Genomic DNA, 27,083 nt, shown 5'->3' on the forward strand with positions numbered 1-27,083 from the left:
CCACTGGTTGGAGCCAGAGTGGCAACTGTAACTGCACACCATCTTTTGACGTAATTTGTACATTCAACAATGACCCTATGGTTCTTTCTATACATGCTCCTCTTTCCTCCCAAGTTGGAGGTGATAGGGTAATGGATGGTGTAAATCGTCCCTGGTATGTAGGAGACTGTTAGATTGAGGAGGTGGGGGGGAGTCGATGGGAGAAGGTTTATATGGATATTTGACGATCATCGTGGATTAGATGGGTTGAAGTGCCCAAGTTTCTGTGCTGCCTGGTTATAATGTAATAGGTTGTCAGTCATCCAGATGGAGAGTGGAGCCTGATCTCTGGAAAGTTCACTCAGTTTCCCAGCCAACCATCTCTGAGAGGGCCCTCCTGTAAGGCCTGCAAAGAGAGCACGTTCTGTTCACCCCCTGGCCAGCGCCCAGCGTCACTCCACTGATGACGTGCAGGCTTCATATTTGTGACAAGTTGATACTGCTCAACACTAGATCGTTGTTCCATTAAACACTCGTAGCCCTGGCATTGGCAGATGGCTGCAGTAAACAAACAAGATGCAAGGCACAAGAAGAGGCAGTTTGGCCCATCACTCGAGTCTCTCTTTTCTTATGTGAAGGGCAAGAGGATAAGACGTGACAGAATAGGACCAATCAAGTGTGACAGTGGAAAAGTGTGTATGGAACCGGAGGAGATAGCAGAGGTACTTAATGAGTACTTTGCTTCAGTATTCACAATGGAAAATGATCTTGGCGATTGTAGGGATGACTTACAGCAGACTGAAAAGATTGAGCATGTAGATATTAAAGATGAGGATGTGCTAGAGCTTTTGGAAAGCATCAAGTTGGATAAGTCACTGGGACCAGTCAGGATGTAACCCAGGCTACTGTGGGAAGTGAGGGAGGAGATTGCTGAGTCTCTGGCGATGATCTTTGCATCATCAATGAGGAAGGAGAGGTTCCAGAGGATTGGAGGGTTGTGGATGTTGTTCCCCTATTCAAGAAAGGAGTAGGGATAGCCCAGGAAATTATCGACCAGTGAGTCTTACTCCAGTGGTTGGTAAGTTGATGGAGAAGATCCTGAGATGCAGGATTTATGAACATTTGGAGAGGCATGATATGATTAGGAATAGTCAGCATGGCTTTGTCAAAAGCAGGCCGTGCCTTACGAGCCTGATTGAATTTTTTGAGGATGTGACTAAACACATTGATGAAGGAAGAGCAGTAGATGTAGTGTATATGGATTTCAGCAAGGCATTTGATAAAGTACCCCATGCAAGGCTTATTGAGAAAGTAAGGAGGCATGGGATCCAAGGGGACATTGCTTTGTGTATCCAGAACTTCTTGCCCTCAGAAGGCAAAGAGTGTTTGTAAGTGGGTCATATTCTGCATGGAGGCTGGTGAGCAGTGGTGTGCCTCAGGGATCTGTTTTGGGACCCCCCCCCCCCACTCTTTGTGATTTTTATAAATGACCTGGATGAGGAAGTGGAGGAATGGGTTAGTAAATTTGCTAATGACACAAAGGTGGGGGTGTTGTGGACAGTGTGGAGGGCTGTCAGAGGTTAAAATGGGACATTGATAGGATGCAAAACTGGGTTGAGAAGTGGCAGATGGAGTTCAACCCAGATAAGTGTGAAGTGGTTCATTTTATTACGTCAAATATGATGGCAGAATTAAGCATTAATGGCAAGACTCTTGGCAGTGTGGAGGATCAGAGGGATCTTGGGGTCTGAGTCCATCAGACACTTAAAGCTGCTACGCAGGTTGACTCTGTGGTTAAGAAGGCATATGGTGCATTCACCTTCATCAATCGTGGGATTGAGTTTAAGAGCCGACAGGTAATGTTGCAGCTATATTGGACCCTGGTCAGACCCCACTTGGAATACTGTGCTCAGTTCTGATCGCCTCACTACAGGAAGGATATGGAAACCATAGAAAGGGTGCAAGGGAGATTTACCTTGATCAGGGAGCATGCCTTATGACAATAGCTTGAGTGAACTTGGCCTTTTGTCCTTGAAGCAAAAGGATGAGAGATGACCTGAAAGAGGTGTGCAAGATAATGAGGCATTGATCACGTGCATAGTCAAAGGCTTTTTCCCAAGGCTGAAATGGCCAACACAAGAGGGCACAGTTTTAAGCTGCTTGGAAGAAGGTACAGAGGAGATGTCAGGGGTAAGTTTTTTTACGCAGAGAGTGGTGAGTGCGTGGAAAGGGCTGCTGGTTATAGTGGTGGGGGCGGAAACGATAGGGTCTTTTAAGAGACTCCTTGGATGGCTACATGAAGCTTAGAAAAACAGAGGGCTAAGGGTAAGTGTAAGTAGTTCTAAGGTAAGGACATGTTCAGCACAGTTTTGTGGGCCAAAGGGCCTGTATTGTGTATTAGTTTCTATGTCTGCTCACTCCTCGTAATATGATCTTATCACCCTTGGCTCCATCTTGAAGTACTCAGGCAGTTCTCTACTCGAGACCCAGTGAATAATTGTAGAATGCTGCCAGTTGTCTCCTTCCCTTCCATTTAATGGCTCTATGTCTATACTTGCTGGAGTATGAGAGAGGATCTCATTGAAACCTACCAAATATTGAAAGGCTTCCTTAGGTAGATGGTTTAAGATGGTGCTAGTGAAACACAGTGACGACTTGCTGGCAGAGAACACAACTATTACTTCATTAAGCACACTTTTTCCTCAAAAAAGCAATCACTGCAAGCAATGGCCTCTAACTTACCTTTCGAGTTGAGTTTTAAATCACCTGTATGACATGGCATTTTTGCAGTGTGAACTGGAATCTGGAAGTGCAGAACATTTTCGTCGTCGTGCAGATGGGCCGGATCGAGGCAACGGCCCAGGCTTGGGCCCGAGAGTGGGGAATGACTCAGTGTTTGGCCATTGCTAGAGCAGACTTTGGAGACTGAGGCAAGCCAGTTAGGCGGAAGGGCCCTGGATGGAGAGCGAGGAAGAACCCACTGTTTGGTTGAATTAAGCGCCAGGTCAGATGGGAAAGGTCGAGAATGGGCTGGATCGAGCCAACAGGACCCAGGTCCGAGAGCAAGGAATGATCAGAGGATTGGCCGATTTAAGTAGCAGACCAGATTTGAAAAGGTTAGGGTGTTGGGGCTGGAGGCGAAGTCCGGGCCGGTGTTCAGCTCACTGCTCTGGAAGGTGTATTCATCTCTGCACAGAACTAAGGCTGTGGCCTGCAACTAACGGATTGACTGTGACTGGCTTTGTGGCTGTGGACTCACTTTCGTGAACTTCAGTTCTGAATGTCACTTGCTTATTTATTGTTTGCACAATTTGTTTTTTTTCTGCAAATTGGGTGTTTGACAGTTTATTTTTCTTTGGTTTCTTTGTTTCGTGTTTGCCTGAAAGGAGACAAATCTCAGGGTTGTATATAGTATACCTACTTTGATAATAGATGTACTTTGAACTTTCAGTGGACATTCAGAGGATGTTTCCTTCTGTGAGGTGTCTCGGACCAGAGGGCATAGCCTCAGAATAGATGGACGGATGAGGGATTTCTGTAGACAGGGTGGTGAATCTGTGGAATTCATTGCCTCAGGTGGCTGTGGAGGCCAAGTCAGTGGGTGTATTTAAAGCAGAGGTTGATAGGTTTGTAGCGATGTACAGAGCTAGAGATGACACGCAGTCGGTAAGTCGTTTCAAGACTAGTTTATTCAAACTTCGTTGCGCTGGCATTTAATCCCTAGCGCCCGCCCTCTCTGGGCGGAAATGGCGTCAAAGGTGCATTACCAAAGTCTCTCCCTGCGCGCTGGCTATTTGTGAGCTGGTTCGCCTGCGCAGAAAGTGGGTCGTCACATAAACCCCCCCCACCCCTCCAGAACCGGCGATACACCCCCCAATGTCCACAGTGTGGATCAGCCTCAGTTTGGGAGGTCTGCCTCTGCACCGCAGTGCCTGAACCTCAACCGGCTGCGCCTAGTCCACCTGGGCTGGTTTGAGTCGGTCCACCGTGAAAACCTCCTCTCTCCCCCCAATGTCCAGAACGTATGTGGACCCATTGTTCCTGATCGCCTTGAACGGCCCCTCGTGCGGCCGCTGTAGCAGCGCCCGGTGTCCGCCCCTTCGTACAAACACAAACTTACAGTCCTGCAGGTCTTTGGGTACATGGGTCGGGGTCCGTCTGTGCTGTGAAGTCGGCATGGGGGCCAGGTTGCCGAGCCTTTCGCATAGTCTGTCCAGGACTGCTGCGGGTTCTTCCCCTTGCCCCCTTGGGGCTGGTATGAACTCTCCTGGGACGGCCAGGGGTGCGCCGTACACCAACTCGGCCGACAAGGCATGCAGATCCTCTTTGGGTGCTGTGCGAATTCCAAACAGGACCCAAGGAAGCTTGTCCACCCAGTTAGGTCCTCTCGGGCGGGCCATGAGAGCCGACTTCAAGTGACGGTGGAAGCGTTCCACTAGTCTGTTTGACTGTGGGTGGTAGGCAGTAGTGTGGTGTAGCTGCGTTCCCAACAGATTGGCCATGAACTGGGCGCCTCTTTTGGAGGTAATGTGGGCCAGTACCCCGAAATGTGTTACCCAGGCTGCAGCCAGTGCTTGGGCGCAGGAATCGGCAGATGTATCGGTGAGCAAGACCGCCTCTGGCCACCTCGTGATCCGGTCTACCGTAGTTAGGAGGAACCGTGCTCCTCGGAACACTGGTAGGGGGCCCACAATATCCACATGAATGTGGTCGAACCTCCGGTGGGTGGGTTCAAACTGCTGCGGTGGGGCTTTAGTGTGCTGCTGCACCTTGGCTGTTTGGTACTGCGCGCACGTTCCTGCCCATTCACCGACCTGCTTGTGAAGTCCGTGCCACGCGAACTTGCTGGAGACCAGCCAGATGGTTGCCCTGATAGATGGGTGCGCCAAACAGTGTATGGAGTCAAAAACTCGCCACCTCCAGGCTGCTGGGACAATGGGGCGAGATTAGCCGGTAGCCACTTCACACAGGAGGGTCCTCTCACCTGGGCCTACGAGAAAGTACTGCAGATGTAAACCCCAGACTGCGGTCCTGTAGCTGGGCATCTCATCGTCTGCCAGCTGCGCCTCCGCCAGTGCTGCATAGTCCACCCCCAGGGACAGGGCCTGGACAGCTGGTCTGGAGAGTGCATCCGCCACAACATCGTCCTTTCCCAAGACACGTTGGATGTCTGCCGTGTACTCGGATATGTAGGACAGATGTAACTGCTGGCGAGCCGACCAGGGATCGGACACCTTCGTGAACACGAAGGTCAGCGATTTGTGGTTCGTGAATGCGGTGAATGGCCTGCCTTCTACCTGAAATGCCGGATTGCCAGATACAGTGCCAACAGCTCCTGGTCGAAAGCACTGTACCTGAGTTCGGGTGGTTGTAGGTGCTTGCTGAAGAACGCCAGGGGTTGCCAGCGCCCCTCGATGAGCTGCTCCAGCACCCCACCAACTGCTGTGTTGGATGCGTCCACCGTGAGTGCGGTCAGAAAGTCTGTTCTGGGGTGCACCAGCATCACAGCATCTGCCAAGGCTTCCTTGGCTTTAACGAAAGCGGCCGCAGCCTCCTCGTCCCAAGTAATGTCCTTGCCTTTACCCAACATCAGGGTGTACAAAGGGCGCATGATACGGGCTGCTGAGGGGAGGAAACGGTGGTAGAAGTTCACCATACCAACGAACTCCTGCAGGCCTTTGACCGTGTTGGGCCGAGCAAAGTGGTGAATCGCGTCTACCTTGGCGGGCAGAGGTGTTGCCCCGTCTTTGGTAATCCTGTGGCCCGGGAAGTTGATGGTATCGAGACCGAACTGGCATTTGGCCGGGTTGATCGTGAGGCCGAAATCACTCAGGCAGGAGTAGAGCTGGCGGAGGTGGGACAGATGCTTCTGGCGACTACTGCTGGATATAAGGATGTCGTCCAAATAGATGAACACAAAGTCCAGGTCGCGTCCCACCACGTCCATTAACCGCTGGGACGTCTGTGTGGCATTCTTCAGGCCGAACGGCATTCGGAGGAACTCGAACAGGCCGAACGGGGTGATGAGTGCTGTTTTGGGGATGTCTTCAGGGTGCATCGGGATTTGATGGTACCCCAGATGAGGTCTACTTTGGAAAATATTCTTGCCCCATGCAGGTTTGCTGCAAAGTCCTGCAAAGTCACGGGGTACCGGTCTGAAGTTGTAGCCTCGTTCAGTCTGCGGTAGTCGCCGCATGGTCTCCAAACCCCGGCTGCTTTGGGCACCATGTGCAGGGGGGAGGCCCATGGACTGTTGTACCTCCGTGCGATCCCCAGTTCCTCCATTTTCTTGAACTTCTCCTTCGCCAGGCGGAGCTTTTCCAGGGGGAGCCTTCGTGCACGGACGTGGAGGGGTGGTCCCTGGGTTGGAATGTGGTGCTGAACCCTGTGTCTGGGCATGGTTGCCGTGAACTGCGGTGCCAGAATCGATGGAAAGTCCGCCAGGATTCTGGTGAATTTGTTGTCTGACAGCGTGATGGAGTCCAGGTGTGGGGCTGGCAACTTGGCTTCACCCAGGGAGAATGTCTGGAAAGTCTCGGCATGTACCAGTCTTTTCTCTTGCAAGTCGACCAGCAAGCTGTGAGCTCGCAAGAAGTCCGCCCCCAGGAGTGGTTGGGCCACCGTGGCCAGTGTGAAGTCCCATATGAACTGGCTGGCGCCAAACTGCAGCTACACTGTGCGGGTGCCGTAGATCCGTATCGTGCTGCCATTTGCGGCCCTCAGGGTGGGTCCTGGCTTCCTGTTGCGGGTGTTGTACCCCGTCGGGGGCAAGACACTGATCTCCGCTCCGGTGTTGACCAAGAAGCGGCGTCCCGACTGTTTGTCCCAGACGTACAAGAGGCTGACCTGGTGGCCATCCGCCATAGTCATTAGCGGCTGCTGGCCTTTGCAGGGCGGGTGACAACGGCAGGCTTCTGTGCCCCACCGCTGGTGTAGATACACCACTGTTCACTGGCCTCCTCACTCCTGCCTCTGGGTTGTGTGTGCTCCCCTGCCGGGCCTGGTCTGGCCCGCTGTTGGGCACGTGGCCTGGTAATCTGACTGACAGACGCCACACTTTCCCTCTTGGCTTTCCACAGTATGTCTACTTGGGCCACCACATTTTGGGGGTCGCTGAAATCTGCGTCAGCCAGCAGCAGATGTATGTCCTCGGGCAGTTGCTCTAGGAACGCTTGCTCGTACATGAGGCAGGGCTTGTGTCCATCAGCCAGGGCCAGCATCTCGTTCATCAATGCTGACGGCAGTCTGTCTCCCAAACCGTCCAGGTGAAGCAGGCGGGCACCCTGCTCACGCCATGAGAGGCCAAAGGTCCCAATAAGCAGTGCTTTGAATGCTTCATATTTGCCTTCTTCCTGGGGCGACTGTATGAAATCTGCAACCTGGGCGGCCATCTCCTGGTCAAGGACATTCACCACATGGTAGTAACGCGTGGAATCAGAGGATATCTGCTAAATCTGGAACTGGGCTTCTGCTTGGCTAAACCATACTCGAGGTCGCAGCTTCCAGAAAATCGGCAGTTTTAGCGAAACTGCATGAACAGATGAAGAGTCAGTCATCTTTGGTCCAAATCCCGTTTGGACCGTCGGGGTCACCAATGTAGCGATGTGCTTCACACAGCGCTGAAATAACGACACACAGTCGGTAAGTCGTTTCGAGACTAGTTTATTCAAACTTCGCGGTGCTGGCATTTAATCCCTAGCGCCCGCCCTCTCTGGGCGGAAATGACATCAGAGGTACATTACCAAAGTCTCTCCCCGCGCACTGGCTATTTGTGAGCCAGTTCGCCTGCGCAGAAAGTGGGTCGCCACAGGTTCTTGATTCATCATGGTGTCGAAGGTTACAGAGGGAAGGCAGGAGAATGGGGTTGAGAAGGATAACATATCAGCCATGATCAAATGATGGGTCGAATGGCCTAATTCTGTTCCTACATGTGAGTGCTCTGGCAAAATTGGAAATGGTTAAGCTGGCAATTTTTATTTTTAGTGAGCCCAAGAGAAAGTTTAGGAATGTAAATTGTTTTAGGTTACTTGCGTGGAGGGGGGGGAGAGGGAAACATTTGTTGAGGTAAACTCGGCACTTTATACTGCCCTTTAATAACTTCAGAGTCCCAAAATGTTTTACAGCGAATTTTGATGCACACTTATTGAAATATTAGAGATTTGTGACCCTAAAATGTAGTCTTTGGGGCTTTGCATGTGTCTGCACATGGCAAACTCGCACAGGCACCACTTTAAGGATCAGGTCATGGGCTTCAGTTAACGAAGGGGTGAGATATTAGGGCGTCAGACAAGTACAGCATGTATACAGGCAGTTCGGTCCAACTTGTCCACACTGATCACAGTGCACCCTGTTCCTCCCAATTTCATTTGTTCAGCCCATTTCCCTCCGAGATCACCCCCTACATGTACCCCTCCAAGTGCTACTTAAGTGATAGTGTTGTACCTGCCAAAGCCACTTACTTTGGGAGCTCACTCTGTGTACTCACCACCATGGTAGGGTAGTGGTTAGCACAGTATCTTACAGTACCAGTGACCCGAGTTCAGTTCCTGCCGCTACCTGCAAGGAGTTTGTATGTTCTCCCTGTGACCACATGGGCTTCCTCCAGGTATTCCAGTTTCCTTCCATAGTCCATGGTAGATCGTAAATTGTCCTGTGATCAGGCTTGGATTAAACCGGGGGTTGCTGGGTGGCGTGGGTTGAAGAGGTGGAGTGGCCTATTCCGACTGTATCTCAAAAAAGAAAAGTACATAAATAAATCTTGAGAAAACAGAACATAGAAACAATATAGATCGTTTGACCCACAGTGTTGTACCATCCTTTTAACCTACTCTAAGATCAATCTAACCTTTTCTTACTTCATAGCCCTCCATTTTTCTATGATCCATGTGCCTGTCTAAGAGTGTCTTAAATGTCCGCCAATGTTGACTGTCAGATTCCTCCCCCCCCCCCCCCACACCAAATCTATGCCACCTTGTTTTGTTCATCCCTGCTCCGGGGGAGGGGCTGTTGTCTCTGGTTGGAGAGCTCCCCCGGCCTATCTTGGGGTCACATCAGCTGACAAATTCCCATCCAAAAGAAGTGCCTCTGGAGGTACAGCATTCCACCAGGGGTATCGGCCTGGATTAATTCCAAAGCATAAACACTTCACGTGTGGGAGGTTCCTCCTGCTATCCAAAGGAAGAGCGTTCCTATGAAAACGTTTATAAGTTGAAATGATGTAAAGCGAAGAAGCAATTGCCATTAATTTATATGGGAAAAATTTTTGAGCGTTTCCAGACCCAAAAAAATCACCTACCAAATCATACCAAATAGCACATAAAACCTAAAATAACACCAATATATAATATAATATATAGTAAAAGCAGGAATGATGTGATAAATTCACAGCCTATAGAAAGTAGAAATATTGTATATACTTAGTTTCACTTAACAGAATCAGGAAGATTGAGCCAAAACCGATTTGTAGAAAAAAATTGGCACGTACACGCATGCGCACACAGCTGCCCGCGCAAGGTTTCACAGTCATGGTTGTCTTTCTCAGGGTAAACACAAGTTTAAAACGGGCGACTTTTTCCATAAAAGCAGGAGTCCTCTTTCAGTTAGCAAAAACAGATACTAATGTAAGTCTTTCATAAAGGCGAAGTTGCACAAAGCAAGCGTTCAGAAAGCGGGGGGCACCTGTATAAAATAATGCTCAGCACCTCAGGCAGTGTCTGTGGAGAGGAAACCAGAGGTCATCAGCTTGACACACTAACTGTGTTTCTCTCTCCATAGATGTTGCCTGACTCGGTGAGCATTTTCAGTACTCATGCCTTCCAGGTGTTGGGGTAGGCTTCGAACCCACAACCATCTACCTTGGGTGAGTCTGCTGCCCACCAGTAATTCCCATGATGTTCTCCTCAGACACCGTCGGTTGGCAAAGCAACGTCATAGTTCTGGGTGATTTAATTGACTGTACTTCATACAGACAGCTCCATGGATAGCAGGGGCAGGTTGGGGAGTGGGGGTGTGGTTTACCGGAAGTATTCTCACCGAGTGGAGTGTGACTGAGTTCATTGTTTCTGCTGCATTCAGCCAGGTTGAATACGATTTTAGCGGTGAGCCCCGGTTCCTGGTGGGCGCCTGGGAAGAGTACACTGGCGTGGCGGAAAACTTCCTGAAAGGATGCAAGTGGTAAGCGGCTGAGAGGAAACTCCACCCTATAAGGTCATTCTCTCCCCCCCCCCCCCCCCCAATCCAGTCCACCTCTCCAAACTACACTCTGTGGCCACTTCATTAGGTATATCTGCACAGCGGTCCGTTAATGCAGATATCTGATCAGCCAATCAATTCAGTGCATAAAAGCATGCGGACATGGTCAAGAGTTTCAGATGTTCAGACCGGACATCAGAAGGGGGATGATGTGATCTAAGTGACTTCGACCAGAGATGCCAGACAGGTTGGTTTGGGTATCTCAGAAAGTGCTGATCTCCTGGGATTTTCACACACACCAGTCTCTAGGGTTTACAGAGAGTGGCACAAGAAACAAGAAATCATCCAGTGCGGAGCAGTTCTATGAGCAAAAGTCCCTTGTTAATGAAGGAGGTCAGAGGAGAATAGTCATGACTGCTTCAAGCTGACAGGAAGGCGACAGTAACTCAGACAACCACATGTAACAACACAACACGTTGACCCCTGAGGTGGATGGGCTACAGCAACAGAAGACCACACCAGGTTACACTCCTGTCCAGTGGCATGCAACAGTTTGGGCACCCCTGGTCAAAATTTCTGTTACTGTAAATAGTTAAGTGAGTAGAAGATGAACTGACTGCCAGAAGTCATAAAGTTAAAGATGAAGCATTCTTTTCAATATTTTACACAAGATTAGTGTATTTTTTTTTGTTTTGTACAATTTTAAAGTGGAAAAAAAGGAAAGGAGCACCATGCAAAAGTTTGGGCACCCCAAGAGATTTGAGCTCTCAGATAACTTTTACCAAGGTCTCAGACCTTAATTAGCTTGTTAGGGTTATGGCTTGTTCAGTCATCCTTAGAAAAGGCCAGGTGATGCAAATTTCAAAGCTTTATAAATACCCTGACTCCTCAAACCTTGTCCCAACAATCAGCAGGCATGGGCTGCTCTAAGCAGCTGCCTAGCACTCTGAAAATTAAAATAAAATGATGCCCACAAAGCAGAAGAAGGCTATAAGAAGATAGCAAAGGGTTTTCAGGTAGCCGTTTCCTCAGTTCATAATGTAATTAAGAAATGGCAGTTAACAGGAACGGTGGAGGTCAAGTTGAGGTCTTGAAGACCAAGAAAACTTTTGGAGAGAACTGCTTGTAAGATTGCTAGAAAGGCAAATCAGAACCCCCGGTTGACTGCAAAAGGCCTTCAGGAAGACTTAGCAGACTCTGGAGTGGTGGTGCGCTGTTCTACTGTGCAGCGACACCTGCACAAATATGACCTTCATGGAAGAGTCATCAGAAGAAAACCTTTCCTGCATCCTCACCACAAAATTCAGTATCAGAAGTTTGCAAAGGGACATCTAAACAAGCCTGATGCATTTTGGAAACAAGTCCTGTGGACTGATGAAGTTAAAATAGAGCGATGTAATGGTCGTAATGAGCAAGGTATGTTTGGAGAAAAAAGTGTGCAGAATTTCATGAAAAGCACACCTCTCCAACTGCTAAGCACAGCACCGATCATGCATTGGGCTTGTGTTGCAGCCAGTGGCATGGGGAACATTTCACTGGTAGAGGGAAGAATGAATTCAATTAAATACCAGCAAATTCTGGAAGCAAACATCACACCGTCTGTAAAAAAAAAAAGCTGAAGATGAAGAGGATGGCTTCTACAACAGGATAATGGTCCTAAGCACACCTCAAAATCTACAATGGTCTACCTCAAGAGGCACAAGCTGAAGGTTTTACCATGGCCCTCACAGTCTCCCGACCTAAACATCATTGAAAATCTGTGGATAGCCTCAAAAGAGCAGTGCATGCAAGACAGCCCAAGAATCTCACAGAACTAGAAGCCTTTTGCAAAGAAGAATGGGCGAAAATCCACCAAACAAGTTGTGATACTTGCCAAACAAGTGTCACTGACCATGCAGAGTGCCCAAACTTTTGCTTTGGGCCCTTTTCCTTTTTTGTTATTTTGAAACTGTAAAAGATGGAAAGTAATCTTGCTTAAAATATTAAATGTGTCATATTTAACTTTGTGCCTTTTGGAAATCAGGTCATCTTTTACTCACTTAGCTATTCACAGTATCAGAAATTTTGACCGGGGGTGCCCAAACCTTTGCATGCCACTGTACCTAATAAAGTGGTCACTGAGGTATGTACCCATATCTCAGTCCCCTCCTTACAATGGCCTCTGTGAAAGCTTGCTATGCACAGTAAGCTCCCACAGACTCCTTTTACCTCTTCCACGTATCCCCTTGCACCCACCTACCTTACCCCCCCCCCATTTTCCATTCTTCATTCTGGTTCCCTTTCTGTCCGTGTCCTCCCTCTGGATGTCCTCCTCCTTGCTTCCATGGTCAACTTCCTTCTCTTATCAGATTCCTCCTCCTTCAGCACTTTACTCCTCCACTTATCACCTCCCAGCTTCTTGCTTCATCACCCCTCACCCCACCCCTTACCTGGTCTCACCTATCACCTGCCAACTTGTACTCCTTCCACCCTCCCAACACCCCCCCACCCCACCATATTATTCTGGCTTCTTCCCCCTTCCTTTCCAGACCTTAGCACAAAGCATCAACTGTTTATTCCGCTGCATACATGCTGCTTGACCTGCTGAGTTCCTGCAGCTCTTTGAGTGTGTTCATCAAGATTTCCAGCATCTGCAGATTCTGCTGTGTGTGTGTGTGTGTATGTGTTCCAGTGTTTCAGTAATTGAGCATCGAAATTTGCTGTGAAACAGTTTGAAACTCCATAGTTTATCAAGAATGGTTAAAAGTGGCCAGTTTACGTCAGCAAATGTTTATCCAGTTAACCAGGAACGAATCCTATCACTTGCCAGCTTGTACTCCTTCCCCCTCCACCCCCTGCCACATTATCATGGCTTCTTCCCCCTTCCCCCTTCCTTTCCAGTCCTGATGGAGGTTCTCAGCACAAAACAAAGACTCTTCATTCCTCTGCATAGATGCTGTTTGACCTGCTGAGTTCCGACAGCAGATTTCAACAAATCTTAACAAATTTTAGTTCTAGGCTTTCCTCAGGTCCACTTTACTGGTTAAACTAAAAATAATACTGAATTGGGGGAAGCATATTGGATAGAGTTCACAGGTAAGATGCCCAATCTGACCATCATTTGATCAGAATCAGGTTTATGATCACTGTTGCAGCATTACAATATTTATTTACTTGGGTCCTTAGCTCCCAGTGGAGCATAGGCCATCGATGACCTCCATCTTTGTTGTCCTCTGAAGTCAATGGTCTGGTTGGAGTTCATCAATAGAGATGAGGAGGAATTTTGTTATCCAGAGAGTGGTGCTGCCTGATCTGAACATCTCCATTGTTTTCTGTTTCCTGTTCTAAGTGGTCATTGTTGGTAAAGCAGAATTCTCTCACAAGCAAGGATCTGTGGATGCTGGAGATCCAAGCAACACATAACAAATGCTGGAGGAACTCAGCAGGCCAGGCGGTATCCATGGAAAAAAGTACAGTCAACATTTCAGGCCAAGACTCTTCGGCAGGACTGGAGAGAAAAAAAGATGAGGAATAGATTTAAAAGAGAGGGAGGGACTGAAGTAAATAGCTGGGAAGGTTGCTTGGTGAAAGAGATACAGGACTGGTGTATTAGGGGTCTGATAGGTGGGGATAGAAGGCCATGGAAGAAAGAAAACAGGGAAGGAGCACCAGAGGGAGATGATGGGCAGGCAAGGAGATAAGGTAAGAGAGGGAAAGGGGGAACAGGGACTGGTGAATGGAAGTTTGAGAAATTGATGTTCATGCCATCAGGCTGGAGGCTGCCCAGACAGAAAATAAACTGTTGTTCCTCCAACCTGAGTATAGCCTCAAACCAAGGATTGACATATTGGACTGGGAAGTAAAATTAAAATAGGTGGTCACTGGGAGTGCTCGGTGAAATGGTCTCACAGTCTACATCAGGTCTCACTGGGAACATGATACAATAAATAACCCCAACTGGCTCACAGGTGAAGTGTCGTCTCACCTGGAAGGACTGTTTGGGACCCTGAATGGTAGTGAGAGAGGAGGTGTAGGGGCAGCTGTAGCACTTGTTCCGCTTGCAAGGAGAAGTGCCAGGAGGGAGATCAGTGAGGAGCGATGAATGGACAAGGGAGTCACATAGGGAGTGATCCCTGTGGGAAGAAGATGGGAGGTGGGTGGAAGATGTGCTTGGTGGTGGGATCCCATTGGAGGTGGCGGAAGTTTCGGAGAATTATGTGCTGGTCTCGGAGGCTGGTAGTGTGGTAGGTGAGGACAAGAGGAAGCCCATCCCTGGTAGGGTGACGGGAGGATGGGGTAAGAGCAGATGTGTGTGAAGTAGAAGTGATGCAGTTGAGGACAGTGTTGGTGGAGGAAGGGAAGCTCTTTGAAAAAGGACATCTCTTTCATTTTGGAATGAAAAGCCTCATCCTGAGGGTGATGCAGCAGAAATGGAGGAATTGAGAGAAGGGTGTGGAGTTTTTTTTACAAGTTACAGGGCGGGAGGAGGTATAGTGGAGGTAGCTGGGAGAGTCTGTGGGTTTATAATGGACATCAATAGATAGAGACAGATTGAGAAAGGGGAGGGAGATGTAGGAAATGGACCAGGTAAATTTGAGGGCAGGGTGGAATTTGGAGGCAAATTTAATGAGCTCAACGTGGGTTCAGGAAGCAGCACCAATGTAGTCGTCAATTTAGTGTAGGAAAAGTGAGGGACAGTCGCCAGTGTAGGCTTAGAACATGATCTGTTCCACGTAGCCAAGAAAAAGGCAGGCATGGCTGGGGCCAATGCAAGTGCCTGTGGCTACACCTTTAGTTTGAAGGAAGTGGAGGAGTCAAAGGAGAAATTATTTAGAGTGAGGACAAATTAAGCTGATGGAGGAGAGTGGTGGTAGAGGGTTGCTGGTTAGGTCTGGTGTCCAGAAAGAAACTTTGAGGCCTTCCTGATGGGGGATGGAGGTGTATAGGGACTGGACATCCTTAGTGGAAGTAAGATGATGGGAGCCAGGGAACTTGAAATCTTTGAAAAGATCCATAGTGTGTGAAGTGTCATGGATGTAGGTAGTAAGGGACTGAACTATGGGGGATAAAACAGAGTTGAGGTACGCAGATATAAGTTCAGTGGGGCAGGAACAAGCTGAAATAATGGGTTTACCTGGATAAGCGGGTTTGGATCTTGGGTAGGCGGTAGAAATGGGAGGTGTGGGATGCGGGAACTATGAGTTTGGTGGCGGTGGATGGGATCCCCACAGCTAATAGGTCAGTGATGGTGTGGGAAACAATGGCCTGGTGCCCTTTAGTGGGTTTCTGTTTGAGGGGTAAGTAAGAGGAGGTGTCTGAGTTGTCACTGGGCCTCAGCAAGGTAGAGGGCAGTCTGCCAGGCTACTGTAGCACCCCCCCTCATCTGCGGGTTTGATGGTGAGGTTAGGATTGGTGCAGAGGGAGTGGAGAGCAGAGCATTCGGATGGGGTGAGGTTGGAATTGGAGAGGAGTGTTGATTTCTCTCAGCCCAGTTTTACCCCGAGTGGACCACACTTGAATTCCTGCAGCTTGGTGTGGGGCTGTTCTGCCTAACCGGGGTAAGTGGAAGCCTCTGTTACTGACCATGTTCTCTTGTCCTTAGGGCCCCGGATGGTTCTTGCATTCTGACCAACAGCGCTGACAACGTGCTGAGAATCTTCAACCTCCCCACTGAGCTGTACGAGATGACGTGGAGCGTCCTGCCTGAAATGGTACGTTTCCCTTTCTCTCGCTTTCCCCTCCACTGAGTCACTCCATCATTGGTCAAAACCTCCGTGGGACACTCCCCGAGATCCACCTGTTTGACTGCGCATAACTCCTCACTAGGTTAGTGGAGAATGTGGTCTTATCGCCCTCCTGTGCCTTGGGACATTTCACTCTGCAGGAACTGCTGCAGGATGCAAATCCAGCCCATTCAACTTGTGACTGTGATCAAAGTCACAGGAGAGACACTGAGGCTGGTGATATACATAAAAGTCTTTATTCATCACGGCAAGCAGCTATTCTTCTGGAAATCCTCAGCATTGAGTCTCAAAAACCCAAAAGTATATCACATTTTCATATTATTAAAATCAAAAGTAACATTAGATGATTCAATACAATTCAATAGCTGCAAGAATATTGTTTATTTTGGGGTGACATTCCTTTCTAAAAGTTCCATCTGCCTTTGAATGGAAAATCCAACAAAGGAGGGTGGATTTGACCCAGTCCACCATGGGTAAAGCTCTCCCAATCATTGAGCACATCTACATGAAGCACTGTCGTAGGAAAGTAGCATGCATCATCAAAGATCCTCGCCACCCAGGCCATGCTCTTTTCTCGCTGTTGCCATCAGGTAGAGGGTACAAGAGCCCCAGAACTCGCACCACCAGGTTCAAGAACAGTTAATACCCCTCAACCATCAGGCTCTTGAACCAAAGAGGAAAATGACTCTCACCTGTTGAGATGTTCCAAAAAACAATGATGTTACTTTAAGGACTTTATCTTGTTATTTCATGCCATTGTTACTTATTGCTATTTATTTATATTTGCAATTGTACTGTTTGTTGTCTTCAATACTCTACTTGATCTTTCCTGGATCCTGTTATAGTTGCTGTTCTATAGGTTTGCTGAGTATGTCCACAGGAAAAAGAATCTCAGGGTTATAGGTAGTGACATATGTATTCTGATAATAAAATTTACTTTGAACATATCTACAGTTGGAGACACCTCTGAATGTTAAACAACTTTTCCGGACAAGTAATTCACACAGATGGTCTAAAAGGGGTGGCACGGTAGTGTAGTGGTTAGCACAACATTTTACCATATCAGCAACCTGATTTCAATTCCTGCTGCTGCCTTTAAGGAATTGTACACTCTCCCTGTGACTTGTGGGTTTCTTCTCACAGTCCAAAAATGTACCAGTTGGTAGGTTAATTGGTCATTGTACATTGTCCCGTGATTAGGCTAGGGTTCAATCAGGTGATTGCTGGGCCATGCAGATCAAAGGGCCAGGAAAGTATTCTATGCTGTATCTCAATTAATCGATAAATTTTAAAAAATTGAAAACTTTAAAAAGCTTCTGGGGGCAGAGATCTCAGACACCCAAAATTAATGTTGTCAGGACAAACTCTGAGTGTACAACAATTCCACCAGTTATACCTGTGACCATTTTAGATGAGCTAAGTGACAACATCTGTCTTGTCTCCGGCTTGAACTCGTCACAATGGTGTAAGTAACTCAGCCAGTGTTGCTTGGTTTGATTCAAGCCAGTTAACACGACCCCAATGTTTTACATTTCGCTGATGCATATGAGAATGTCTCATACATTCACTTTGTAAACCATCTTTCTTAACAGCCATCTTCCCAGCTGTGCTTTTATAGACACCCCTCTTTGTAAAGCTGTCCCTTTAACTTCAGACTGCTTGCAATTTCGAAGAAGAACTGAAGTCTGGTTCTTGTTTAAATTATTGCCTGCTATATTCATGTAACTCCAGAACACTCCCTAATGTGCCCAAAGATGTTTCATTCTGCAGAAACTGCTTCAAGATGCAAATCCAGCTCGTTCAGCCCATAAGGCTTGTGATGGCTCTTTGAAGCGTTATCTGATTGGTTCCATCAACCCCTACTCATTAGCCCAGCAAATTATTTTTGCAGATTACCTCTTCCCTCACTCATTTCAGTCAGATTTCCGGGTGGCACCAACTTGAAGCTTTAGGAGCAAGGAAGAACCATATCCACCTCGTGTCTAATTCATGGTTTTTGCTGTTACTACCTGTGTTTGCAGAGTCCTGTACTGCGGATGTCCGAGGGAGATACCATATATGATTATTGTTGGTACCCGCTCATGTCCTCCATGGCTGCCGAAACGTGCTTGTAAGTTTTATTCATGGTCTTGTTCTCTATTTTATTTAGAGATATAGCATGGTAACAGCACCCCCCCCCCCCCTCCCCCCGGACAAAGAAGCCCACGCTGCCCAATTACACCCATGTGACCAATTAAACTACCAACACATTTGTCTTTGGAATGTGGGAGCAAACCGGACCAGCCAGAGAAAGCGCACACAGTCACAGAGAGAACACACAAAACTCCTTATAGGCAGCAGTAGGAATGGAACATAATACCATAAAACATTGGAACAGAATTAGGCTATTTGGCCCATCAAGTATTCTCCGCCATTTCATCATGGCTGATCGTTTTCTCTCTAAACTCCATTCTCCTACCTTTTCCCCATAACCTTTCAATGTCCTGACTAATCAAGAACCCATCGACCTCTGTGCCCAGTGCCCTGGCCTCCACAGCTGCCTGCGGCAATGAAATCCACAGATTCACCAGCCTCTGGTTGAAGAAATTTTTCCTCATCTCTTTCTAAATGGACGTCCCTCTGTATTGAGGCTGTGCCCCGTAATCCTAGACTCGCCCACCTGTTCTGGTCACACCCACTCCCCGGCTGCCTGTCCCTAACCCTGTTCTTCAGCTGCTGTTCAAGGTAGTATTTTAAATGTAACAAGTTCTTGACTACAGTCCTCTTTCAGGAAATGAGCTCTGCCGTGCCATTATAGAACAGTACGATGTTGTGCTGAACTTAGAAGATCAGTCTAACTCTTCCCTCCCACATCATCATGTGTCGTGTCATATGACGTGGGCCAACATGGCGACCATGATTGTTCTTGGAGAATTTTCCTGCAGAAGTGGTTTGTCATTACCACCTTTTGGACAGTGTCTTTACAAGACAGATGACCACAGCCATTATCAATACTCTTCAGAGATTGTCTGCCTGGCGTCAGTGATTGCATGACCAGGACTTGGGGTGTGCACCAACTGCTCATATGACCACCCACCACCTGCTCCCATGGTTTCGCGTGACCCTGATGAGGGCTAAGCAGGTGTCTTAGCTAAAATTTGCCAAGAACAATCCTGGTCATGGAAAGACCATGATCGCCCACGTCATACAATGTGGCACATAGTGAACGAGTGGTAAGTCCACCCTTCAATCTCCTACATTCCAGGGAATAAAGATCTAGCCTTGGTAACCTCTCCTTATAACTCATGTACTTGAGTCCTAGCAACTTCCTCATAAGTCGTCTGTGCACTTTCCTGTAACGGGGGATCAAAACTGTTGCATGAAACTCCAAGTGCCATCTCACCCAGCCAGAAGTAAGATCCCAATAAACATCCTCATAAACCGCACATGATAGCGTGGCGGTTAGCATAACGCTTTCCGACGCCAGCTGTCTGTAAGGACTTTGTATGTTCTCCCTGTGACTGCTTGGATTTTCACTGGAGTTTCCTTCCACGTTAAAGGCTTAGTGAGTTAGTGGGCAGGCTGTGTTGGCAGCGGAAGCATGCTGACACTTTGCCCCCATCACCTATGTTGGTTGTTGATGGGAATAATACATTTCTCTCTATGTTTTGATGTACATGTCCACTGCCATGTCCTTACTGTAGACTGGTGACCATAACTGCTGGTGTACGAACTGAGCAGGAAATGCCTGCTTCTTTCCACCTCGGTCAGTGAAAGAGAGTATTGCACACTTGCACCAACACTTCATCTGCCCATTTGATTGTGCATTTCCGAGGTTGCTTATTCTCCTAACCTCCACCCACCAGTGTGTGTACTATGCTTATAAGGGTTCAGTCTTTAAACACTGGCACCACCGTTCCCTTCACAGCCTGGCCAGCAGCAGCCGTGAGAATCCCATCCACATCTGGGACGCCTTCTATGGAGACCTGCGGGCCACCTTCCGGCCGTACAACCACTTGGTAAGTCCCCAGCAGCCCGTGGGGTTTAACCCAGTGGGGCATCCAATCTGGTGTGTGGTGTTAACATTTCTGGGACCATGCCTCTGTTCTGGGTATGTGGTACCTTGATGACTTTGGGTTTTGAAGAATTGTGTGGGGGAGGGGAGAGATCTCAGTGAAATCTACCAAATATTGAAAGGCCTGGATAGAGTGGATGTGCTGAGGATGTTTCCAGTGGTGTGGAAGTCTAGGGCCAGAGGGCACAGCCTCAGAATAGAAGGATGCCCCTTTTGAACAGAGATGAGGGGGAATTTCTTTAGCCAGAGGCCGATGAATCTGTGGAATTCATTGCCACAGAGAGCTGTGGAGGCCACATTATTGAGTCTACTTAAAGCAAACATTGATAAGTTCTTGATTGGTAGGGGGAATCAACACTTATGGGGAGAAGGCAGGAGAATGGGGTTGAAAGGAATAAAAAATCAGCCTTGATTAAATGGCGGAATAGATCGATGGGCCGAATGACCTAACTCTGTTGCTGTGTCTTGTTAGATGATAAGTGTATAAGACCGAGGAGCAGAATTAGCCCATTTGGCCCATAGAGTCTGCTGCGCCGTTTGATTATGGCTGATTTACTTTTCCCCTCAACCCCATCCTCTTGCCTTCCTGTCATGACCTTTACTTGGTCTTATTGTGGAGTGGGGAGTGCAGGCAAGCTGCCATTGCTGCTAGTCATTTGGCATTGGACCGTGCTGCAGAGAAATAGCAATTATTTACAGCACACCTTGTGGAGCAGCTCCCTTACCCTATGGGAGACTGGGTCTATCTCGACTTCAGGCACTGTCGGTGTGGAGTTTGCATTCATCCTGTGACTGCCTGGGTATACCCCGGGGTGCTCCATTCATCCCACTTTCCAAAACTGGCTGCAGTAATTCCACCTAGTCAGTGAGCGGTAGTTCTGTGGACAAGAGAGGTGATGAGAATGTAGGGTAATTGGGTTTGCACAGACTAATGGGCTGAAGGGCCTGTCTCTGTGCTGTCCATCTCTGACATTAGCCTCTCTGAGGGAGAGTGGGTAAGTTCTGCATGAGGAAGATGTCAGCCAGATCTCTGGCTGCTGTACTGTCACGCAAAACAGAGTGGTGTTAATTCATATAACATCAGCAGGCTCAGCTCAGGGCTAAGAGGATAGGGGAGGTTGCAGAAGTCAGGGGGGTGATCGTGGAGGGTGCACCAGGTTAGGTTAGGGGGAATGCAGTTCTCAGGGCTGTAAGGACAGTGGAGATCTGGGATTCCAGGGGTAGGGAGGATGGTGATCCCCGAAGGTTCTGGAGTGGATTTTGATCTCAGACGGTTGTAGGGAGCATGAAGATTTCAGAGGATTTCAGAAGGTTACAGGGGTAATGATGTTGGAGATCTCAGGTTTGTAAGTATGGTGGAGATCTGGGAGTTGTTGTAGGCAGGGAGCTGATCTCAGGGTTGTGGGAGAGTAAAGATCTCCGAGATGTATGGGGGGGGTGTGATCTCGGGGTTGTGGGAGGGTGCAGTTCTCAGAGGATTGTAGGGAGGGAGGTGATCTCGGGGTTGGAGGGAGGGATGTGATCTCAGGGTTGTGGGAAGGGAGGTGATCTCGGGGTGGGAGGGAGGGAGGTGATCTCGGGGTTGGAGCGAGGGAGGTGATCTCGGGGTTGGGGGGAGGGATGTGATCTCGGTTGTGGGGAGGGAGGTGATCTCGGGGTGGGAGGGAGGGAGGTGATCTCGGGGTGGGAGGGAGGGATGTGATCTCGGGGTTGTGGGGAGGGAGGTGATCTCAGGGTTGTGGGGTTGGAGGGAGGGAGTTGATCTCGGGGGTTGGAGGGAGGGAGGTGATCTCGGAGTGGGAGGGAGGTGATCTAGGGGTTGGAGGGAGGGATGTGATCTCGGGGTTGTGTGAAGGGAGGTGATCTCGGGGGTTGGAGGGAGGGAGGTGATCTCGGGGTTGGAGGGAGGGAGGTGATCTCGGGGTTGTGGGGAGGGAGATGATCTCGGGGGTTGGAGGAGGGAGGTGATCTCGGGGGTTGGAGGGAGGGAGGTGATCTCGGGGGTTGGAGGGAGGGAGGTGATCTCGGGGGTTGGAGGGAGGGAGGTGATCTCGGGGTTGTGGGGAGGGAGGTGATCTCGGGGTTGGAGGGAGGGAGGTTAATTCGGGGTTCTGGGGAGGGAGGTGATCTCGGGGGTTGGAGGGAGGGAGGTGATCTCGGGGTTGTGGGGTTGGAGTGAGGGAGGTGATCTCGGGTTGGAGGGAGGGAGGTGATCTCGGGTTGGAGGGAGGGAGGTGATCTCGGGGTTGGAGGGAGGGAGGTGATCTCGGGGTTGGGAGGGAGGTGATCTCGGGGTTGTGGGGTTGGAGGGAGGGAGGTGTTCTCGGGGGTTGGAGGGAGGGAGGTGATCTCAGGGTTGGAGGGAGGGAGGTGATCGCGGGGTTGTGGGAAGGGAGGTGATCTCGGGGGTTGGAGGGATGGAGGTGATCTCGGGGTTGGAGGGAGGGAGGTGATCTCGGGGGTTGGAGGGAGGGAGGTGATCTCGGGGTTGTGGGGAGGGAGGTGATCTTGGGGGTTGGAGGGAGGGAGGTGATCTCGGGGGTTGGAGGGAGGGAGGTGATCTCGGGGGTTGGAGGGAGGGAGGTGATCTCGGGGTTGGAGGGAGGGAGGTGATCTCGGGGGTTGGAGGGAGGGAGGTGATCTCGGGGTTGGAGGGAGGGAGGTGATCTCGGGGGTTGGAGGGAGGGAGGTGATCTCGGGGGTTGGAGGGAGGGAGGTGATCTCGGGGGTTGGAGGGAGGGAGGTGATCTCGGGGTTGTGGGGAGGGAGGTGATCTTGGGGGTTGGAGGGAGGGAGGTGATCTCGGGGTTGGAGGGAGGGAGGTGATCTCGGGGTTGTGGGGAGGGAGGTGATCTCGGGGTTGTGGGGAGGGAGGTGATCTTGGGGGTTGGAGGGAGGGAGGTGATCTCAGGGTTGGAGGGAGGGAGGTGATCTCGGGGTTGTGGGAAGGGAGGTGATCTCGGGGTTGGAGGGATGGAGGTGATCTCGGGGTTGGAGGGATGGAGGTGATCTCGGGGTTGGAGGGAGGGAGGTGATCTCGGGGGTTGGAGGGAGGGAGGTGATCTCGGGGTTGTGGGGAGGGAGGTGATCTTGGGGGTTGGAGGGAGGGAGGTGATCTCGGGGTTGGAGGGAGGGAGGTGATCTCAGGGTTGGAGGGAGGGAGGTGATCGCGGGGTTGTGGGAAGGGAGGTGATCTCGGGGGTTGGAGGGATGGAGGTGATCTCGGGGTTGGAGGGAGGGAGGTGATCTCGGGGGTTGGAGGGAGGGAGGTGATCTCGGGGTTGTGGGGAGGGAGGTGATCTTGGGGGTTGGAGGGAGGGAGGTGATCTCGGGGGTTGTAGGACTGATAACTTGACTGCTGCAGAGTATCCATTCTCCAGTGTACGTTCAGTGCCTGTTCCCTGTTTGCAGGATGAGCTGACAGCTGCTCACTCCCTCTGCTTCACACCCGACGGCTCACAGCTCTACTGTGGCTTCGACAAGATGGTGCGGATCTTTGAGACTTCTCGCCCAGGCCGGGAATGTGAGAAGAGGCCGACCATGAGTATGTTATTGGGATCTCTACATTTATCGGATATAAAGGGAGTGCGGATGCGGTTTTATTTTATATAATGCTGTTCGTTCTTTGGCATCTTCCTGCCCCTCTGGTAGGAGGTTTAAAACCATATTGCTGCACAGTTCTGCATGCCCGCCGTATGTAATACCCTTGGACCATTCCTCACAGTTGGAAGTTAGAAGTCACGTCCCTCTCTGGAGATGTAGAGTGAGACGGCATGGAAACAGCCCCACACCCACACCCCCACCAGCCCAGATGGCCCATGCTGACCGAGATGCCCACTCATTCATATTTGACCCATATCCTTCTTAACCTTTCCTATCTGAACATCAAACATATCTTAAATGTGTTATTATACCTACCCTCAACCACTTCCTCTGGAAGCTCATTCCAGTTAGGGACCAGCCCTTGGCTGAAGAAATTGCTCCTTGAGTCGCTTTAAATCCTTCCCCCTCACCTCATATTTAATTGTTCTAGTTTTCTTTATTTCCTTTACTTGGTATTCACCATACTAATGCCCCTCTCATGATTTTCTACACCTCTGTAAGATCAATGAGCGTAAAATCTGAAGGTGTTTCCTGTGCTGTGCTGTAGGAGGGGCTGAGATACAGCATGGAATAGGCCCTTCGAGCCGCGCTGCCCTGATTTTAATCCTAGCCTAATCTCAGGACAACTTATATTGACTAATTAACCTACCATCCGATATGTCTTTGCACTTTGGGAGGAAACAGGAGCAGCCAGAGGAAACCCATGTGTTCACGGGGAGAACGTACAATCTCCTTACAGGCAGTGGCAGGGGTCAGCTGCACTCTAAAGCATTGTGCTACCATGCCACCCTTTTGGATGTTTTGAATGTGTGAAACCAAATATAATAATTTTTGTGTTGCACTGTACAGCTGCCACAAAACAACAAATTTTGTGATATTCAGCAGTGATAATAAACTTGATTCTGATTCTGTACCCGTGATGGGACTGGATGAGTACGGCCATTCTCTGTAGCCTTTGTACATTGGAGTTGTTTAACTTCCCTGCATGACGTAGGCAGAAATCCCATTGACACAACAGTAAAACAGGATTAATTAAATACTTATTTTGATAATTATTACAGGATTGTTAACAATCCTGCTTTTATTCCCAAAGTAGTCCCTGCCTCTTGAGCCAGTCTCAGTTGCTCACTCTAACACTGCCCACTCCATCAATGGCTGCTCCACTTAAACCTCGCTTCATTTTATTGGCTCAAGCGAAGCTGGCTCACAGTAAGACCGAATAAAACCCGGATGATTCCTCTGGCAGAATGCAGTGAGCGTGACAGCAACCCTTACACCAGCTCCTCACCAGCACCTTTCCCTTGCAGCAAAGAAGCAGGGCCAAACGGGCATCATCTCGTGCATCGCCTTCAGCCCCGAGCAGGACCTGTACGCCTGTGCCTCCTACTCGAAGACGGTGGGGCTGTACGCCCGAGACGAGGGGACTGTGCTGAGTATCCTGCAGGGCCACCAGGGAGGGGTGACGCACGTGGTGTTTTCACCCGACGGGAACCTGCTGTACTCCGGGGGCCGGAAGGTAAGCATAATCTTCCTGAGGGGACACAAGTATGAGAATGTTAAACTGCAATAATGAATCATGTCAAGTGGTACTTTCTCTTGCATATCAGTGATTTGTGATAGCACAAGATTCTGCTTCAGAGTTATCACATGTACAGCACAGTGAACTGAATTATTTGTGTCAATGACCAACACATCCTAACAATGTGCTGGATTGGTCCACATTAAAGCACTAAGATAGCACTAACAACAGCAAAACAAGCCCCTTTCACACCCTCCTACCCAACCACCCACATTCACACATACAGACAGGCCTCCAACCCACAGGACAGGCGACGTCTGGGCCTTCAGTCCTTGATTTCCAGACTCACAGACGTCAGGCATCCAACTTCCATTGAAAGCTGTAAGAGGAGGCATAAGCAGCCTAATCAAGGATCCCTCCTTCCCCTCCCATCGGGCAGAAGATACAAAAACCTGAAAGCTCGTATCACCAGGCTTTTATCCCACTGTTGATCAGACTCTTGAAAGGACCTCTTGTACGTCAAGAGAGGCTTTTGACCTCACATTCTACCTCATCGTGACCTTGCTTACCAGCATCGTTTACCAGCACTGCACTTTTCGGTAGCTTTTACACTTTATTCTGCATTGCTGTTTTACCACAATGCATCTAGTAATGATTTGGACTGAATGAACTGAGGTAAGATATAGTGTGGAATAGGCCCTTCTGGCCGATGAGCCACACTGCCCAGTAATCCCCCAATTTAATTCTAGCCTAATCACAGAACAATTTACAATGACCAATTAACCATTCTTGGACTTCTGGGGGAAAACTGGAGCACCTGGATGCAGCAGGATGTATGACAAAACGTTCAGTTCATATGACAACAGTAGGCTAATACCAATATCTTGTTACAGCTGCATATGAAGTGCAGGATAGGCATACAATAAGGTGCAAGGAGCATGATGGGTAGCGTAAGCAGGTAGAGTGAACTTAATTGGTAAAATCGTTGGGGGCGTTGTTGAGACCTGCTCTGTGGTGTCTAATCTACCTGAAAGGACAATAAAACAGGACAGTCCAGAAGCGAATGATGGCTTGAAAGAGAGCGCCAAGAAATGGAACAAGTTTCTCAAAGATCCAGCATTGAGACAATGGACAATGCTCCCTACACTGTGAAGCAGAGGCGCCTGGGCAGCTTTAAGCCGCAGGTAGATTTCACTACTGTCCTAACGCAGTTGGGTTGGGTGGCACCATATTGTAGTGGTTAGTGTAACCCTTTACAGCGCCAGTTGCATATATCAATCGGTTCAATTCCCGCCACTCTGTGTAGAACCTTCTCCCTGTGACTGCATGCATTTCCTCTGGGTGCTCTGGTTTCCTCCTGTATTCCAAAGACGTACAGGTTAGGGTTAGTAAGTGGTAGGTATGCCAGACCGTGTGGGTCATTGATGCAAACACCACATTTCACTGTGCTTTTCGATGTACATGTGATGAATTAATATAATCTCATCTTGAGTAACACATACAAAATGCTGGAGGAACTCAGCAGGTCAAGCAGCATCAGTGGAAGGGAATAAAGAGTCGATGTTTCAGGGGGTGGGGAGAGAGACCCTTCTTCAGGACAATCTTACCCTGATTGTAAGATCCACAGTCTGGAGGGGAACGGGCAGTTGGTGTTTTGGGTTGAGGCACTTCATGTGAAGATAGGTTTCCTGACCCGAACCATTGACTGTCCATTTCCCTCCACAGATGTTGCCCGACCCGCTGAGTTCATCCAGCATTTTGTGGGTTGCTCCCAGCGTGTGTAGTCTCCTATGTCTCTCTTGCTCCCCAGCCCCCGGCTAATCGTAAACCTCAGGTGCCTCTCGTCTACCTTTTCCCATGGCTTGATTCTGTCTAATGGTGTGCTTTCTCCAAGGATCCAGAAATCCTGTGCTGGGACATCCGACAGCCTGGGAAAGTGCTGTTCTCCATGTTGCGCTCAGCAACCACTAACCAGCGAATGTACTTCGACGTGGAGCTGTGAGTATACCTTCGA

The 27,083-nt window shown here is 49.2% G+C and overlaps 1 protein-coding gene across 2 annotated transcripts in view; it reads left to right on the forward strand.

The window, feature by feature from the left end:
- Positions 1 to 27,083, forward strand: part of wrap53 (WD repeat containing, antisense to TP53) — a 44,339-nt gene that overhangs the window by 11,836 nt on the left and 5,420 nt on the right. For both annotated transcript variants that reach the window (XM_059975219.1, XM_059975220.1), the window contains exons 4-10: positions 10,054 to 10,152; positions 15,752 to 15,860; positions 17,915 to 18,003; positions 19,801 to 19,891; positions 23,359 to 23,491; positions 24,858 to 25,066; positions 26,964 to 27,067. In XM_059975219.1, the coding sequence (XP_059831202.1) occupies positions 10,054 to 10,152; positions 15,752 to 15,860; positions 17,915 to 18,003; positions 19,801 to 19,891; positions 23,359 to 23,491; positions 24,858 to 25,066; positions 26,964 to 27,067 (834 nt within the window). The remainder of the gene's footprint in view (positions 1 to 10,053; positions 10,153 to 15,751; positions 15,861 to 17,914; positions 18,004 to 19,800; positions 19,892 to 23,358; positions 23,492 to 24,857; positions 25,067 to 26,963; positions 27,068 to 27,083) is intronic.

This window comes from Hypanus sabinus, chromosome 7, assembly GCF_030144855.1.
Source record: "Hypanus sabinus isolate sHypSab1 chromosome 7, sHypSab1.hap1, whole genome shotgun sequence".
Taxonomy (NCBI): domain Eukaryota; kingdom Metazoa; phylum Chordata; class Chondrichthyes; order Myliobatiformes; family Dasyatidae; genus Hypanus; species Hypanus sabinus.